This window comes from Dendropsophus ebraccatus, chromosome 3, assembly GCF_027789765.1.
Source record: "Dendropsophus ebraccatus isolate aDenEbr1 chromosome 3, aDenEbr1.pat, whole genome shotgun sequence".
In the NCBI taxonomy this organism is placed as follows: domain Eukaryota; kingdom Metazoa; phylum Chordata; class Amphibia; order Anura; family Hylidae; genus Dendropsophus; species Dendropsophus ebraccatus.
In genome coordinates this window covers 15,863,632-15,882,731 of record NC_091456.1, presented here as the reverse complement: position 1 = coordinate 15,882,731, position 19,100 = coordinate 15,863,632, and the positions used below count along the sequence as shown (strand labels likewise).

The following is a 19,100-nucleotide window of genomic DNA, read 5'->3' as shown; positions in this document are numbered from 1 at the left end:
ATACATATACATGGAATCACAAAATCTACATAATTATCAAGAGAACATGATTCACAAAGATCCATAAAATACATATATATACACACATATAAACATCCACCAAAAAACGGTCCCTAATCTTGGGTATTTAGTTTATACTAAAATCACTTATTGAAGTTTTAAAAAAGACTTATAATATAAAGGATTAATATGTTTATGGGATGGGGAAAAAGGAAAAGGGATAGGGGGGGGGGGGGGGTGGGGGGGGGCGGGGGTCAGGGAGGAAGGTAAAAAGGAACGATGGGGGAGGGGGATATAAATATCTTATATATCTATTAATAGATAGATAAGGGGTCTGCAACTATAAATATATTTAAGGTGTTTATTATAAAAATGTATTTTATGGATCTTTGTGAATCATGTTCTCTTGATAATTATGTAGATTTTGTGATTCCATGTATATGTATTAAATTTTCTGTGTCAGCTGATGGAGATACGCGTCGGAGGTGGAGCGCACGCTGGAACGCAGGACATTTCCGGTCTCGTCATCTGACGTGGAGCGCATCGTGGAACGCATGGCGTTTCCGGTTTTGCCGTGCGTCGCGTCGCTTCCGGTCCGGCGCGAGATCCACACAGCTCCTGTTTGATCATGTATGTAAGTAATTATGACTGCTATAAATAATAGATTTGTGGTAGATTCTGTTGGCTTGAAAAAGGTGGATCTTATACCCACCGAAACGCGTTGCCATCCATTTCTGTAATTAAACTATTTTGGAACCCATGACGGCTACCTGCCCATTGATGCACGCATACTGACAGGCGTCCTGGAGGGGGTCAGATCTATGGTCCGGATCTTTCCCCCACGGTGAAGTAAGTGGAATATACCGCTCTTTGCAAAGATCCCACTGTATTCAATAATATCAGTCTCTGAGCGCTTCTGTTGTTTTTTCTATTTTATCCTACCAAGTCTACAAGAATGGTTCTAGAGTGCTACCTACAGCTGGAATTAACGATTATGTGCTAAAGGTAGCGTTAAACAACGGACCATTTTTGTACGCCTTAGGAAAATAGCTTTAAATCACATCCTGATCTCAACTAGTCACAATCCTGAGACCAATTGCAATGCCAAGATACAGGTGAGGGAGGTCACGGCAGCACTGGTCTCTATAGACCGTAATGAAAGATTTGACCACTAGACAGATTTGACCACATCTTGGCAGTGAGACCCGATGGGATCAGAAACTTCTGACTTGTCCGATAACATATCAAAGGTTAATACAATTGCCAATAATGGTTAAGTAAGATGTCTTATGATGGTTATAAAACAAACCACTGAGTAAAATTATTATCTACAAACAATGAAAGTTACCTGTTAAATAGCAAAATTCTGGGATTAACATAATTTTCCCAATTGGCCCTTTTCCCTTTTTCACATTGTTGACAATAGCGGGCTGTTCATATTCTGTGATCTGCAAGTTATATTGCTATAACGAAAAAATACAAGACGCTTTAATATCGTAAGAGCTATACTTAAAGTGTAGCAAACTTCTCAAGTCATAGTGATGGATGTATGGGTAGTGCTCTGGGTGCCAAGACCACCCCCCTTCCAAATGGTTTAAATAAAGGAGCAAAAGCATGGGTAGGATGGGGTATAGGCTGGTGCTGCTATGAGGCTATAAACGCACAAAAAAAATAAAAGGAAGCTCATTCTACAGCAGTAAGTGTAAACTATGGCAGCGGATACAGAACAATCATAGGTAACAATCAGTGCCCCTAAATTGCCTAGATGTGCGGCATCAGGATAGACATGACTTTAAGAGCTATAAAGCCTGTGGCCATGTTGACACAACTTGAGTTCTGTACCAACAGCTGTGATTGGTACGGAATTTACGTTGTTCTGCAGGCAGAGGGAATCTCGGCCGGAGTGTGCACACATGGTATACACTCCGGTCGGGATCCCTAGCGGCAACGTAAAACCTGACATGTCAGTTTTTTGCGGCCGCTACTCATTGAAAACCCTGTCAGTGCAAACTATGGAGCGTGCGGCTCCGGCCGCACGCTCCATAGTGTGCAGTGGGGAGTTCTGATGTGGACGTGCACGAATGCGCCCGCATCAGAACTCTGCGGTGCTAAAGATCAGTACCGGCCAGAGTGATCTTTTCTGAGTCCGCCCGGCCGCTCTCATACTAAGTGTGCACATAGCCTGTGTGTGTAAGGGAGCATTCACACTCCCAATACCTAGTCTCCTCATGATAGTTGTAGAAGAAACGCATTAGAACCGCAACCTACCAGCATCAAAACGATGAGTATATTGTATAATTGACATTATTTGACTGATGTTGTTTTTGATTTACTTTACTTTTTTTTTTTACTGTGTTTCTCCAATGCATCTGTCATCAATAAAATACTTGTCTGACGATTTAAGAACACTAATGCCTATTTGTTTTCTATGAAGCTTTCACAGCTACCAACAACAGGGGGGCAGATTGTGCAGGGAAAAAAAATTGCAAATTTTTTCACCTAGTACACCTGGACACACGTTGCCATAACAAAATTGCTATCATTAGGTAGGATTCAGATATATTCTATGGGATTTAATATACTGCACATTCCAATGGAGTTGTGGTTTTAAATGTTGCAACTTGGTATTGCTGGGAGGTATAATCACAGTGAGTTCATCAGCAACTTGACCTCAGATTAACCCTCCCTGCATTACAAAGAAGCTACAAAGTTGCAGATAAAGCCTGCCAAGGACTTGTTTACATCAGCTGTCTCAGAAGGGTGGGAAGAGGGGGGGACGGAGAGAAAAGCTCACAGTTTTTTGTGTCTCCAGTAGAAAGCAGCAGCTCAGAACTGGGGGAAGGAGACTGGATACAGAATACAGAAAAATAATGTTTGAGCTGAATACCCCTTTAAACAAATAATTTTGAAAATACTTCTATGGCACTAAGCACCTCAAGAACGACAGGACACAGACAAAGCACCACTTACCTGTCAACCACCTAGTTGCTATTGACCCGAGCCATCTAGGGCTGAAACAGCGAGGATCAAAGCTACCTCTGATCCTGGCGTTTGCAGCTGAAGGTGTCAGCTACAGCTGGGCAACCAATGATTGCAAAAAACACAACCCATTCATAGTGTGCATGATGGAAAGGGACTGAGTTGAAGTTTAAAGTGATAATCTATCTGTGTGTATGCAGCCAACCATCAAATCACTAACAAAAATTTGTTGTCCACAATCCGTACCGCAAAAAAATAGTGCGTATTGTGATTGCGGTAAGGATTACCAATAGAGGTCTATGGGATCTGTGTTTTTGCGGAAGTCACAGATGTCTCAACTGCGATCTTCGTGAAAAATGCAGATCAAATCTAAGCAAACTGGTTAAATTTTTTTTATCAGTTTAAAATTTTTGTAGATGCGCATACGAATACACTATGGATGCAATTATGGCCCATTTTCTACGGATCACGGAGTAGAAATAGCAGACCTATGTGTGGGCCTGAAAAATCACTGAACATGTGAATCAGGCCTTCTACTGGTAATCCCTATCACAATCCGGACTAGGACGTGCCCTATTTCTTTGTGGTACGGATTGCGAATCCGCAATAGAATGGAATAGCCAAATAGAATTCAATGGGCAATTAGTTGATCCGTGTTTGCAGACCAGCATAGTAACGATGTTACTATGTGTGAATAAGGCCTAAGAAACAAGAGAGGACTTCACAAGTGAGAACACCAATAAATATTATCAGGTAAACAATCAGAAATAGTTTTGTAAGACTAATAATAGGATATTGCGTCTATCTGTGTTCCACAGTGATGCCTATTGCACTACTCTTTCCCAAAAATCTGACAAAGCTGACTGTGGTTCAGAGCCTCTGATGGTAGTGTAAGCAAAGCCTTACTTGCTATTCCTCTTAAATAAGCAGACGTAAAGAGGTTTGCATTTACAATATGAAAAAAAAATATAAAACCTTACAGATTTGTAATAGACAATAAAACTGATTTCACTGCCATCAGCTTTCTTGAAAGTCGACTCTGGAGTAAAGTTCCATTCAATGTCGTCGATCCGATATGTGCGATTGTTGTACCTAAAGTAGGAAGGAAATGTTACATTTAAAGGTAACAAAACATTTACGTATTCAAGTCTTAATTGGAATAAATATACCCACATCATTTTAATAGACCCCTTCCAGACCCATGACAATTATGTCCGGAATATATGGCACAAGCTTATACAGACTATTAGATCGGCGCTCGTTTACTGGGAATATTCCACGGCCCCGATGATCGTTTAGCGAGGGCTGCAGGGACATCGTTACCGATGCAGCATACATTACCTAGCAGGGCTTTTCCTGCGCTCTATGTCATCCTCCGCGGGTCCCGCCGCGCAGCATCAACTTCTGGAGCTGCTGCTGCACATGGGACCCCGGGAGGAAGACGGAGTGGAGGAGAAGCCCTGCTAGGTAATGTATGCTGCTTGAATCGTCGGTCGCCGCCGCGCACCGCTATTCCACCGTAGCGATGCGCGGGTGGCGAACGATGATTTTAGGTTTGAACCTAAATGAACGATCAGCCAATGACACGATCATCGGCTGATCGTTCTCTCTATTCCACCGAGTGATAATCGGCCGAATATCGCTCCTGTGGAATAGGCCCCTAAGTGCAATCTACTACTGAGGGAGTTAGCTACAGCGGCATATCAGCAGGTTTTCTGCTGATAGTGTCGCTTTAAGGCCATTTCAGGCTCCGTCCTTAAGGGGTTGAAGACAATGGCAGCCTGGAGGCGAAACCCTAGGACACCACAGCTTAGCACCACAACTCTGATAACAGCAATGAGGGGGCGTTGCTGTAGCCCATGTGAGTGTTACAATTCACGCATGCGGAAGCACTGAACTTACTTGGTAAGAACTACTTGTCCAACAAGTTCCTTACTGCAGGCATCATGGAAGTATTTTGATCCAGACTTTGAATATAAATTGTGCATTAAATCCAGAACCGTCTCATTCCGAAGAACTTTATGGCTCACGTCAATGCACAACATGGTGCTAGTCTCATACTGCAAAATAGAGGTTGTAAAGCCTGGCAAGACGGCTAGGCTAATAACAAAAAAGAACAACACAGAATTAATAATGTAACCTAAATAAGGGATATTGAAGAACATAATTAATTCTTACATCTGGCACACTTACTATGGTTATCTGTCAGCACAGACGCTGCCGGATTAGCGGCAGCATTGACTCCTAATCCGGAAGTTCAGGTATCCTTGGTAATTCATCACACGTGGCGCAACCTCTACTGCAATCCTATGGAGATCGCGCACATTTATGAACTTCTGGATTAGGAGCTAAAGCTGCCGCTAGTCTGGCAGCATCTGTGCTGACAGATACTTTTTGAAGGGGTAGTTCAAAATAAAAAATTTTTTTAATCCACTGGTGCTAAAAAAAAAAAAAAAAAAAAACTCAAACCTTCCAGTACTTATAAGCTGCTGTATGCCCCGCAAGAAGTGGTGTATTCTTTCCAATCTGACACAGTGCTCCATGTTAGGAACTGCCCAGAGCAGTAGTAAATGCCCATAGAAAAGCTCTACTGCCAGACTGGAATGAATACCACTTCCTGCAGGACATACAGCAGCTGATAAGTACTAGAAGACTTGAGTCTTTTTTAATAGAAGTAAATTACAGATATATGTATTATACCCTATATGCCAAAGTGGCAGACTATAGTATAATTTGGTTGTTATTTGGTCAGTATTTGTTGTAGCATACTCAGATTAGGTTCATACACAGTAAAATGGAAGCTTAATACAAGCTGTAATTTTGAGTAAAAAATGAAACAATGTGTGAACAGATGGTAAAATAAAGTCCATATTCAGCAAAAGCAGGTGGTAAATAATGAGCATGTTAATTATTTGGACGTTGGTAATCAATTACGGACATTATTCTTTACTGTGTGTGCACTGCCGGCCAACTTCCCGTTAACTTCAATTAAGCGCCGATAGAACTGATAGGATCAAAGTAACAAATTAACACTAAACTATTAGTTAGGGTGCGTTCACACCTACAGGATCTGCAGCTGATTTTCTGCAGCAGATTTCAGTTAAATAACTGAACACAGCATCAAATCTGATGCTGTGTTCAGTTATTTAACTGAAATCTGCTGCAGAAAATCAGCTGCAGATCCTGTAGGTGTGAACGCACCATTAAGAGACATTTCTGCTGGGTATTCCAGCAAAAAAATAAAAATGTACTGTAGTCATCCGTACTCTCTGCACTCAATTGCTACAGCCTGCTGACTGAAGCAATTGCCAAGGCACATAGGGTTATAATGGATTGGCTTCCTGCAATGACCGCTGTCCACGGAAGTATAGGCCGTTTAAAAGCATTTGTCATCTAAATGGTTAAATAGCCGGCACAGGTGATAGCTCTGTGCCATCTTTGAGGATCTGTCTCCTTCCCCCATTTCTGAGCTGCTTTCTGCTGAAGTGAGCCAAGTGTGAGTTTTTCTTTTCCGAGATGGCTCACTTAAACACTTTCCCTGGCTGCCTGTTTCTGCACTCCGCGAGGCAGGGAGGGTTAATCACAGTAAGGCCACAAGTAACGTGACCTTAGATTACGACATGGAGAGAGAAAAGAGCTGCTGCACCTCACACCTATGGCTGACACTAATGCCTCTCGGCTACATTTAAAAACCAACGCCAGGATGTTGGTATAAAATTTGATCAAACCATATTGCCTCATGTACCACGTGCAGGCCCCCTTTGTAAGACCCATGTGATCCAAATTAGCAGGAAGCACCTGTGTACATATGGTAAGTACGTCCTTTGATCCTCCCATTCTACCTGCAGGAGTAATGGCGAAAGGTAACAGCTTGCTCACACTTGTGTTGCTTGGCGGCAGCTTTCTCCGCCGGCGGAGTTTGGGGGGGCCCTTGGTGTTTGGTCCTGTGACATTGGGGTTGCAGGGCCATTCTGTGGCCCTCCCCTCCCCTGACCAGCACAGTGTTGTGTGTATCAGAAAACCTGCACGTGGTACATGAGGCAATATGGTTTGATCAAATTATACAAGCTTTCGTGTCTACCGTGCAGGGCTGTGGAGTCGGTAAGCCGCAGCTCCGACTTCTGAATTTTATCAGGACCGACTCCAACTCCTGCTCCTTCATAAATGGCCGGTCATATACCAGGGAAGTTATTTATCACACTGGCTCAGCAGCTTCTCCCTAATGTATTACATGATCCTGGGGCAACTTCTAAAACATACAAAGGAAGCTTCTCTTGTGTGTGCAGTGGATGCAGCCAGTCTCCAGCCTCCATGTCCTGAACAACACAGAACTAGACTAGATGGAGCAGGTGGTCTTTTCCTGCTGACAGTCTTCTATGTTTCTAACTAAATATTCACCCTACTCAAAGAAACACTGTTAACAATGCCAGATACCTTGTGATATAGAGGCAAGCCATAGTTATATACAGGGGATCACACATAGTGATATAGAAGGTCACTGTGGGGGCACGCACACACACACACAGCCTGCTGCAGCCATAGCATACACACACACAGCCTGCTGCAGCTATAGCACACACACACAGCCTGCTGCAGCCATAGCACAAACAGCTTGCTGCAGCCATAGCATACACCACACACACACAGCCTGCTGCAGCCATAGCACACACAGCCTGCTGCAGCCATAGCACACACCACACACACACAGCCTGCTGCAGCCATAGCACACAGCCTACTGCAGCCATAGTGCGCGCGCACACACACACACACACACACACACACACACACACACACACACCAACTCCACAGCCATGCTACAATGGGTGCGATGTGCAGTCATTTCTGTCTAATAGGCTTGTGCATGACCTTAGATTAACTCTCCCGCATTGCACAGCCTCAGTTTTCTCAGAAGGGAGGTGGGGGTGGGTGGTGTGGGAGATCTAGTGAACAGCTCACACAGAGTTTCAGAACAAAGCAGCAGCTCAGAACTGGAAGGAGACTGATAAGGTAATTACATGTATGGAATGAATTGTTAAGAGTCCAGCTGGAAGATCAGGCATGTGGTGAGTTGGGACTTCTTTTCCTTGTTTCGCACCCATTTCTGGTTTCGGCTACAATACTGACCAAAATCCTACATGTGAACCCAGCCTAACAGTATTCATAAGCAATGGATGTGTTATAGAAATTTCTTCAAATAATCTATTCCAATGATGAAATGATGAAAAGGGTTAATGCTGTGGATTTGTCCATTTACAGCACTCATTTCTGTGTGCGTTGGGTGGTAGAAATTTTCTGTAAAGTCTCACCCTCAAAATAACAAAAAGATAATGAAAATAATTTACATACTTGTGTCCTCTGACTTCTATAGAATCATTTGGGTTGTAATAGTTCCGGCCTATTTGCTTCATATTCATCATCTTGAGAAGTCTACAAGAAGAACAGAGTAAGTGTTTTTGTTACTTGCCTGAAATTTTTTAATTTTATTTTAATCGCAGACATAAAAGACCAAAGGTACCTGAGGGCGTCACTAAGGATCCGTTCACATCTTGTTTATGGCCACACATTAGCTTAACCCGAATATTCCCATTCCCACACAGTATATGTTTAAGAAACGTATTGAACGTAGTCACTACCATATCTTTTTTTGACAGGAAGCAGAACAAGACGTGAATGGATCCTCGGCCTAAAGTGTTCGCCTCCCACTTAGACTCAGTTCTTAGGCCTCATTCACACGCTCCATAGGGTTTTTTAGTAGCCATGGACCCCAAAAATTAACTTTTAAAATCTCCCTCAACCGCATGCTACTTACCATTATTTAGTCATCTGTGCGATCCACAAATCTTGTATGGACACATGAGTCACAGCTAGGCCATACCCTGTGGTGTACTGGGCATGTCTGATCCAGTGATGACAATAACATCCATACACAATTACAGGATGCAATTTTGCTATATTTAGTAGCCAAGGATGCCAGTTCATCAGACAACTATATATAGGCACTGCCATTTTTTTTTTAAGAGTTTATTTAAACTTTTGCATAGATAATATACAAGAAAACAAAAACATAACCGGGCACAATCCGCCCTTCATATGTATTGCAGATACACGCCAACAGGGGACATCGTAATTTAAGATGGGCCATGATCCCTGATAACGAAGTGGAAAGGGCGACAACAGGCGCGTATCCCCCCCAAATAACCTGCCGCATTGCCACACGGCTGTATGGTTCGAAGCGGACAGAACACGTAGACAACATACACGTACACTCTTACACACACAGAAACACTGCGGCATCACCCCCCCCCCCCCCCCCCCCCCCCTTTCTATGTTAAAATCAACGTTATACATATGGCCACTAGGTGTCTTCCTTCACTATGTATGTGTACTGTTGCAGAGAATCCTTTGGGGGGCTCACATTGTGCGGTCAGCTCTCCTGTCACATAGCACCAAGACCACTGTAACCACACAGTGACATTATACTGACTGAATTGTTGCATAACAGAAAGCACTGCCTCCTGGTAAGCATGCATCTTTGCTGATATCATTAGGTTAATTATATTAAAGGGGTAGTGCGGCGCTAAACCATTATTCACAAAATAACACACATTACAAAGTTAAACAACTTTGTAATGTATGTTATGTTAGTGAATGGTCCCTTTCCCCGTGTTTCCCCCACCCACTCTAGACCCGGAAGTGTGATGCACTATACTCACCTGATTCGTGTCGAGCCCGGTCCGCCATCTTGGGACAATGATGTCATCCTCGGGCGGCCGAACCGCTCCATCCGTCCCTCGTGCTGGCCCACCTCTGACGCGCCATAACTGTGCTTAGCCACCATTGGCTGAGCAGTTATGCTCAGCCAATCATGTCTCAGCAGCCAATGAAGCGGCAGAGGGGGGCCGGCACGAGGGACGGATGGAGTGGTTCGGCCGGCCGCCCGAAGATGACATCATTGTCCCAAGATGGCGGACGGGGCTCGACACGAATCAGATGAGTATAGTGCATCACACTTCCGGGTCTAGCGTGGGTGGGGGAAACACGGGGAAGGGGGCCATTCACATATATAACACACATTACAAAGTTGTATAACTTTGTAATGTGTTATTTTGCGAATAATTGTTTAGCGCCGCACTACCCCTTTAATTACGCTCAGTTAGCAAAGGACCTGGACTTCCTATGTTTGGTCTTTTACTTTATGAACAGAGAAAAGACCAAATATCAGTATAAGGGTCTGTTCACACGTACAGACTCGCGTATTTATCGCTGTGAGTTTCTCACACATAAATCCACAGCGATACTGATTGCTATCAAGTCAATGTATGGTTTTCTCGCTGGGTGTTTGGTGCGATTTTTACATGTGAGTTTTGATCTTCACAGGCAAGTTCAACACCACAAAAAAGGCAGCTACTTTCATGCGAGTTTGATGCAAGTTCTGTGCGAGTTTTGCGCAGCGAGTCTGTACGTGTGAACAGACCCTAAAGGGAGCATGGAACACAGTTTGGCTGTATGTATAACATTGATTTAAACATTAAAAAAAAACTTTAAAAAAGAATAAAGTGTATACTTTAAAACTGACTACGATCACATAAAAAAAATTGTGACAGGTACGCTTTAAATAAAAAACAAACATACCCATACCGCCATGGAACTAGTTTTGTCCACTGGATGGCAAGACAGAAAACTGACTCAAGCCTACAAAAGTAGGGACATTGCCACTTACTTTCGAAATATAATGTTGTAAAAGTGAAAGCAGGTTGGTGAAGTTGGTGGTAACTCATTGGTCAGAGTAATTGTAATCTTGACATCTTCTCCACTGCGTGTGCGGCTAACCACCTCATTGACCTAATAAAAAGAAACAAAATTAATTGAGGTTCTTCAATTAATACACGTACATTACAATCACCCCCTAAAAGCATCACATACATGTACAGTATGTCAGGGGTGCCCCAGAGAAGTATGCAGCAAGGAGGAGCGAACCCAAGCATGCGTCTCTTTAATCATACCAACTATGTAATACAGATGAGCGAACCTCAAGCACACTTGGTTTTGTCTGAACATGAGTGTGCAGCATTTGATTACCAGTGGCTGAAGAAGATGGATGCAGCCCTAAGACTGCCTGAAAAACATGGATACAGCCATAGGCCACAAGCTGAATCCATGTTTTCCATGGCTCCATCCAATTTCTTCAGCCACCTATGATCAAATGAGCAAGGCTTGCTAATCTCTATTACATAGTAATGGTACGGTTGAAAAAAGATATGTCCATCAAGTTCAACCAAGGAGGGGATGAATGAAAGACGCATTCCGACAAAAAAATACAAAAGATTTCTCCACAAAGCAAGGATACAAAAGCTGCTGTATTCACTGCCTGCTCCCCTGCTTGTTGTACTGTTCAGCAAAATAAAGAGATTGAGACAGCATTAAATGTGAACTGCGATTTTATTTACATCCTTCACAAGCATATCGAAACAATAATCTAAGATGCATAAATGCATAAGGCTCCGTTCACACGGAGTAAAACTGGCGGAATTCTGTCAGCCTCCATGTCATACTGGCAGTCTATGGGAGGCTCGCACGCCTCCGCTCTCTCCGTGGAAGAACTGACATGCTCATTCTCATTCATAGACTGCCAGTGTAACACGGAGGAATGAACGGAGCCTAACAGTGAAATAAACTCACAATTGCATCACACACAGCTGTTATTATCAGGTAATCATTTGTAAACACAGATACAGTGTGAACATCGAGGGCTGTGGAGTCAGAGTCGGAGCTAGTTTGGGCTGGAATTAGAAAAAATTTACTGATTTCAAAATTTTCATACAGATTTTCTAAATGTTACTAATCAATATATTTTATGTTCTATCAATCTAAGAACCTTATTTATAACAGGCAGAAAAACACTTTCTCACATACATTAAGTTACTCAGGGTGAGGCAATCCCTTCATACAATAATAAAGCACTAGCCCTATTAGATAGGGATGATCTGATATGGCTGCAGCAGGCTGTGTGTGTGTGTGTGTGTGTGCGCGCTATGGCTGCAGCACGCTGTGTGTGTGTGTGTGTGTGTGTGTGTGTGTGCTATGGCTGCAGTAGGCTGTGTGTGTGCTATGGCTGCAGTAGGCTGTGTGTGTGCTATGGCTGCAGCAGGCTGTGTGTGCTATGGCTGCAGCAGGTTGTGTGTGTGCTATGGCTGCAGCAGGCTGTGTGTGCTATGGCTGCAGCAGGCTGTGTGTGTGCTATGGCTGCAGCAGGCTATGTGTGTGCTATGGCTGCAGCAGGCTTTGTGTGTGTGTGTGTGTGTGTGTGTGTGCGCGCGCTATGGCTGCAGCAGGCTGTATGTGTGTGCTATGGCTGCAGTAGGCTGCGTGTGTTTGAGAGAGAGAGGCAGAAAATAAGGGGCTATTTTGGGTAACAGTGAAAAATCCAGGGGGACCTGGGGTGGTGGGATCATCATAAACTTGTCCCCATGCCCCCGCAGTACAGCATCATGGTCACAGCTTATTGTCCCCGGCAGGGCTCCCCATTCTGTGATGTCACGGCCCCACTTAAATGCCCACTCAGTGCCAATCAGTGAGTGAGACAGGACACAGATGCAGTCACTGACTGGCTGAGGGGGTAGTTTCTTTGGGGCCGTGAAGCTTCAGGAGTGTGAATGCCAACAGAGAGCTGATTAACCTGGGCCTATGTCTGATCTCTATATCACTATGTCTGACCTCTATATAACAGGTATCTGGCATTGTTATCAGTGTTTCTTTGTGTATGGTGAATATTTAGTTAGAAACATAGAAGATTGCCAGCAAAAAAAGACCACCTGCTCCATCTAGTCTAATTTTGAGTTGATCAGAACATGTTGGACACTGGCTGCATCCACTGTGCACACACACAGAGGAGAATCTGCTTTATATCTTTGCATTATTCACTCGAAGTCGCCCAGGATCATGTAGGACATTAGAAAGAAGCTGCTGAGCCAGATCTACTTTACACTAGTTTGATAAATAACTCCCCTGGTGTTAACCCCTTGCCGCAAAATGACGTTTGGGGAACGTCATGTAAAGTAGGTACTTAATGCAACATGACGTTCCCCAAACGTCATGTTGTTCCTGCCTCCCCCCGCAGCCCGTAAGTGAGATCGGGCAGCGGGAGGAGGCAGGATCACACCACATCCCCCTGCTGCCTCTGCCCGGAGGGGAGCCGCGCTCCCCCCGGGCAGTTAACCCCATAAACGCCGCGGTCGATGCGACCGCAGCGTCTATGGGGGAGATGTGGTGTTTGCCGCCGATCGGGCGGCGGGAGGAGGCTGCAAGACGTTGCCTCCTCCCGCCGCCACTGTCACAGTGTCCCCTGGCCCCCCTTCCACTGCCGCCGGTACCGGAGATCGCCGATATCAACATTATACCGGCAATCTCCGGTACCGGCGCCGCCGACAGCTTTCATCTCCCCCCACCGTGAATCCACGGTGGGGGGAGATGAAAATGTAATAATCAGACCCCAGATCAGCCCCCCTAGTGCCCCGATCACTAACCCGCTCCCTCCCCGGGCGGCCATCAGATCCAAGATGGCCGCCCCCATCCCTGCGAATAAACGATGTTTATTCGCAGGGATGGAAATGAAAGAATGATCAAAGCCCCATGCTCTCCGCCACCGGAGGTAGCGGAGAGCATGGGGCAGTGATCGGGGACCCCCCTGTGGGGTCCCGGAACAGGCGATCGGCGGTATATACTATATACCGCCGATCGCCTGTTCCCAGTGCTGCCGGCACTTTTTATCCCCTGTCACCATAAATCATTGGTGACAGGGGATAAAAAGTGTCACCGTGCCCCCCCCCAAGTCGCCCCCCACCCCCCCAGTCACCCCCGTCCCCCAGTCACCCGCCCTTCCCATTATACGTTACCTGATCCTGGAGCTCCTTCCTCTTCGGTGTCCTGGCTGCTTCTGATGTGCGCATGTGCGCCAGAAGCATCCAGCTCTGAAAATTTAAAGTGACAGAGACCAATTTGGTCTCTGTCACTAAACTATGATTACTGTGATAGAAAATATCACAGTAATCATAGTAATATAGTGAAAATGAATATGTAAAGTACAAAAAGTGACAAACACACAAAAAAAAAACACACACACTTTTTATTATAGTAATAATTGCAGTTTACTCCCAAATTACCCCTAACCCCCCCAGATTACCCGTAACCACCGCACGTTGCCCATAACCGCCCCAGGTTGGCCGAAATCACGCCAGATTGCACGTAACCACCACACATTGCCTGTAACAACCGCACATTGCCCGTAACCACCGCACGTTGCCCGTAACAACCGCACATTGCCCGTAACCACCGCACGTTGCCCGTAACCACCGCACGTTGCCCATAACCGCCCCAGGTTGGCCGAAATCACGCCAGATTGCACGGAACCACCACACATTGCCCGTAACCACCGCACATTGCCCGTAACCACCGCACGTTGCCCGTAACCACCGCACGTTGCCCATAACCGCCCCAGGTTGGCCGAAATCACGCCAGATTGCACGTAACCACCACACATTGCCCGTAACCACCGCACGTTGCCCGTAATCATGCCAGATTGCCCGTAACAACCACACGTTGCCTCTAACCACCCCAGGTTGCATGTAATCACAACAGATTACCCGTAACCACCCCAGGTTGCCCATAATCACGCCAGATTACACTTAACCACCGCACGTTGCCCGTAACCACTGCACGTTGCCGGTAACCACCGCACATTGCCCGTAACCACCGCACATTGCCCGTAATCACGCCAGATTGCACGTAACCACCGCACATTGCCCCTAACCGCCCCAGGTTGCCTGTAATCACACCAGATTACCCGTAACCACTGCACGTTGCCCCTAATCGCCCCAGGTTGCCCGTAATCACGCCAGATTACACGTAACCACCGCACGTTGCCACTGACGGCCGCACGTTGCCACTGACGGCCGCATGTTGCCACTGACGGCCGCACGTTGCCTCTAACCACCCCAAATTGCCAAAGACCCCCTCCAGATTGCCGTAACCAACCCAAATTACATATAAGCACTTCAGTTTATCCGTAACCAACCCAGATTGTCCGTAACCACCCCACGTTGGCCGTAACCACAGCAGGTTACCTGTAACCACCCCAGATTGTCTGTAACCACCGCAGATTACCCATAACCACCTCCAGATTACCCGTAACCACCTCCAGATTACCCGTAACCACCCCACATTACCTGTAATCTAATTTTTTTATTGTATTTTAGTAACTGCGCTATTCTAATAACTGTTTCTAGCTGCAGTTTTGCTCCAGCAAATTGGCGCTCCTTCCCTTCTGAGCCCGGCTGTGTGCCCATACAGTGGTTTATGCCCACATATGGGGTACTGTTCTACTCAGGAGAACCTGCGTTACAGATTTTGGGGTACGTTTTCTTTCCTGTTCCTCGTGAAATTTAGAAATTTCCAACTAAAGGAACATATTACTGGAAAAATTCGAGTTTTTCATTTTTACTGTCTACTTTTGAATACTTTCCTCTAATACCTGTGGGGTCAAAATGGTCACCACACCCCAAGATGAATTCTTTGAGGGGTTTACTTTCCAAAATGGGATGACTTATGGCGAGATTTTAATACGCTGGCACTACAGGTGCACTAAAAAATGCACCTGGCGCTCAGAAACTTCTTCAGCAAAATCTGCACTGAAAATGCTAATTGGCGCTCCCTTCCTTCTGAGCCCTGATGTGTGCCCATGGAGTGGTTTATACCCACATATGGGGTACCGTTCTACTCACGAGAACCTGCGTTATAAATTTTTGGGTACATTTTCTCTCCTGTTCCTCGTGAAATTGAGAAATTTCAAACTAAACAAACATATTATTGGAAAAATTTGAGTTTTTCTTTTTTACTCTCTACTTTTAAATACTTTCCTCTAATACCTGTGGGGTCAAAATGGTCACCACACCCCAAGATGAATTCTTTGAGGGGTGTACTTTCCTAAATGGGGTGACTTTTGGGGGGGATCTATTCTGCTGACACTACAGGGGCGCTGCAAACGCACCTGGCGCTCAGAAACTTCTTCGGAAAAATCTGCACTGAAAATGCTAATTGGCGCTCCTTCCCTTCTGAGCCCAGCTGGGTGCCCATACAGTGGTTTATGCCCACATATGGGGTACCATTCTACTCAGGAGAACCTGCGTTACAGATTTTGGCATGCAGCTTCTCCCCTGTTCCTCGTGAAATTGAGAAATTTCCAACTAAACGAACATATTATTGGAAAAATTCTAGTTTTTCAATTTTACTGTCTTATTTTGAATACTTTCCTCTAATACCTGTGGGGTCAAAATGGTCACCACACCCAAAGATGAATTCCTTGAGGGGTGTACTTTCCAAAATGGGGTGACTTATGGGGGGTTTCTCGTCTGCGGACACTACAGGGGAGCTGCAAACGCACCTGGCGCTCAGAAACTTCTTCAGAAAAATCTGCATTGAAAAAGCTAATAGGCGCTCCTTCCCTTCTGAGCCCGGCTGTGTGGCCATACAGTGGTTTACGCCCACATATGGGGTACCGTTGTATTCAGGAGAACCTGCGTTACAAATTTTGGGGTACTTTTTTTCTCTTGTTCCTCGTGAAATTGAGAAATTTCAAACTAAACAAACATATTATTGGAAAATTTCGTGTTTTTCATTTTTACTGTCTAATTCTGAATACTTTCCTCTAATACCTGTGGGGTCAAAGTGCTCATCCTACCCAAAGATGAATTCTTTGAGGGGTGTAGTTTCGAAAATGGGGTGACTTTTGGGGGGATTCTATTCTGCGGACACTACAGGGGCTCTGCAAACGCACCTGGCGCTCAGAAACTTCTTCAGCAAAATCTGCATTAAAAAAGCCAATTGTCGCTCCCTTCCTTCTGAGCCCTGCTGTGTGCCCATACAGTGGTTTACGCCCACATATGGGGTACCGTTGTATTCAGGAAAACCTGCGTTACAAATTTTGGCATGCTTTTTTTCTCATGTTCCTTTTGAAAATGAGAAACTTTAATCTAAACGTTTATATTATTTGAAAATTTAAATTTTCAATTTTTTTACGGCCTAATTGTGAATACTTTCCTCCAGCCCCTGTAGGGTTAAAATGCTCATTATACCCCTAGATTAATTCTTTAAGGTGTCTAGTTTCCAAAATGGGGTCACTTATGGGGGTTTCCAGTATACAAGCCTTCTAAATCCATTTAAAAAAAGAACTGGTCCCTAAAAAAAATCAGTTTTGGAAATTTTCACAAAATGTGATAATTTGCTAATAAATTTCTAAGCCCAGTAACACCCTAAAAAAGTAAAATATGTTTCCAAAATTATGCCAGAATAAAGAGGACATATTGGTAATGTGATTTAGCAACTAATTTATGTGCTATGACTTCCTTTTTAGAAGCAGAGAATTTCAGAAGTTCATAAAATGCAAAATTTTCAAATTTTTCATGATATTTTGATGTTTTTCACAAAAAATACACAAAGTAGTGACCAAATTTTGCTACTAATATAAAGTGCCATATGTGACGAAAAAACAATCTCAGAATCGCTAGCATACGTTACAGCATCACTGAGCTATAAGCGCATAAAGTGAGACAGGTCAGATTTTGAAAAATGAGCCTGGTCATTAAGGCCAAAACAGGCTTTAGAGGCAAGGGGTTAATGAAGGAGCTGTAGTCAGAGTCTTATAAAATTCAGGAGTCAGAGCTGCGGCTTACAGACTCCACAGCCCTGCACCTTCGTAGGTAAAGGAACTCCCAGAATCAATGTTGCAGAGAAAGGGAACACCATAATCCTCAATGTAACTTACCCCATTAGCCCCTGTCGGCAGTTTAGGATGTCCTAACCTGCTGCAAGATTTCTTTTAAATTTTAATATACCTCTGAAATATAACGGTATGAGAGAATGTGTGATCACAGGGGTCTTGAGACACTCATGTTCACTACTTACCTTATTCAGTCTTTTTGGCAGGAAAAGCACCATTCCATCAAAAGCACGCGCTTTTCCAATTAATTCCTCATGCTGGTAAAGTAAAGCTAATCGCATGGATCTGGCTTCCATCTGTGGATTGTAGTCAACATGGTACTGATACAAGAGCCACTGTGGTCTATTAATGAATTTGACATAGTTTGTGCACAGCTGAATAGATCTGCCAGAAACTCCTATATGATCAATAAAAGACAATAAAAAATGAAAGTTAGGAAAAACTATATTGAGATCATTGCAAATATACATTCAACAATAAAGAAGCTTTGCTTACCACTCCATACTCCCCCCTCTGAATGATCCCACCTCTATTTTCAAGGCAAACTCTCGGTTGCGACAGCCCACTTAGACAATCACAAATTGTGTCTGGTGTTTCATTTTTAGTAGGCCTACTAGGTGAAAAACCCTCTGACTATTTTGTGAAGCAAGTCCTCATAGGGTATAAGAAGTGGCCAATGAAAAAGCCAGAGGAAGGACCAGATACCTTCTGAGGGGAAACTCACTGTCCAGTAGGCTGCAACTGGAAGCAGAATCTGGGAGAACCTGGATTCACATCATTGTCTCGGATCCCGGCTGACAGTGACAGACACCAGGAGGTTGAACAATGAAGCACATTGTCAACAGGAGAAAAGACAGGGAGGCTTGAAAACAGGAAAGACCTTGCATAGGTAGTGTAGAGGACAACCTGGTAAGAAGGGCATTGTCCTAGTGTTGGTAACAAGAGTGAACCTTCTCTAAGAGTATTTAAGTGTGACTGTCAGGTTTTTTTCTTGCAGAAATCAATAGTACAGGCAATTTTGAGAAACTTTGTAATTGGGTTTATTAGGCAAATATGCCATAATATGAATTCAAAAAGACTTTCCCCAGGTCCCCCCCCTCTCTCATCCACTGCTCATTATTAGGAAATCTCAACTCTTTTACATCAGTCGGGCCCTGTCTGTTCTATGGAGAGGGGAGGGGGGAGATAAGTCACCAGCAGAGAACAAAGGATTACACAGTGGGAGCTGTGTGAAAGCCGGTATTCAGAGGTCAGTGCCGACTTCAGAGGAGATAGCCCGGTGATGTAGCTGTAAATTAACTCTTTGTTGTCCTGTTTTGGTGCCTCATCTCCCTCCATAAGAGAACCATGA

The 19,100-nt window shown here is 44.5% G+C and overlaps 1 protein-coding gene across 4 annotated transcripts in view; it reads right to left on the bottom strand.

Moving 5' to 3' along the window:
- PIWIL1 (piwi like RNA-mediated gene silencing 1) overlaps nucleotides 1-19,100 on the bottom strand; it is a 64,906-nt gene that overhangs the window by 22,476 nt on the left and 23,330 nt on the right. For all 4 annotated transcript variants that reach the window (XM_069960969.1, XM_069960973.1, XM_069960970.1 and 1 more), the window contains exons 5-10: nucleotides 17,935-18,146; nucleotides 10,700-10,821; nucleotides 8,326-8,406; nucleotides 4,882-5,079; nucleotides 3,960-4,071; nucleotides 1,349-1,463 (exon numbers count right to left, since the gene is read on the bottom strand). In XM_069960969.1, the coding sequence (XP_069817070.1) occupies nucleotides 1,349-1,463; nucleotides 3,960-4,071; nucleotides 4,882-5,079; nucleotides 8,326-8,406; nucleotides 10,700-10,821; nucleotides 17,935-18,146 (840 nt within the window). The remainder of the gene's footprint in view (nucleotides 1-1,348; nucleotides 1,464-3,959; nucleotides 4,072-4,881; nucleotides 5,080-8,325; nucleotides 8,407-10,699; nucleotides 10,822-17,934; nucleotides 18,147-19,100) is intronic.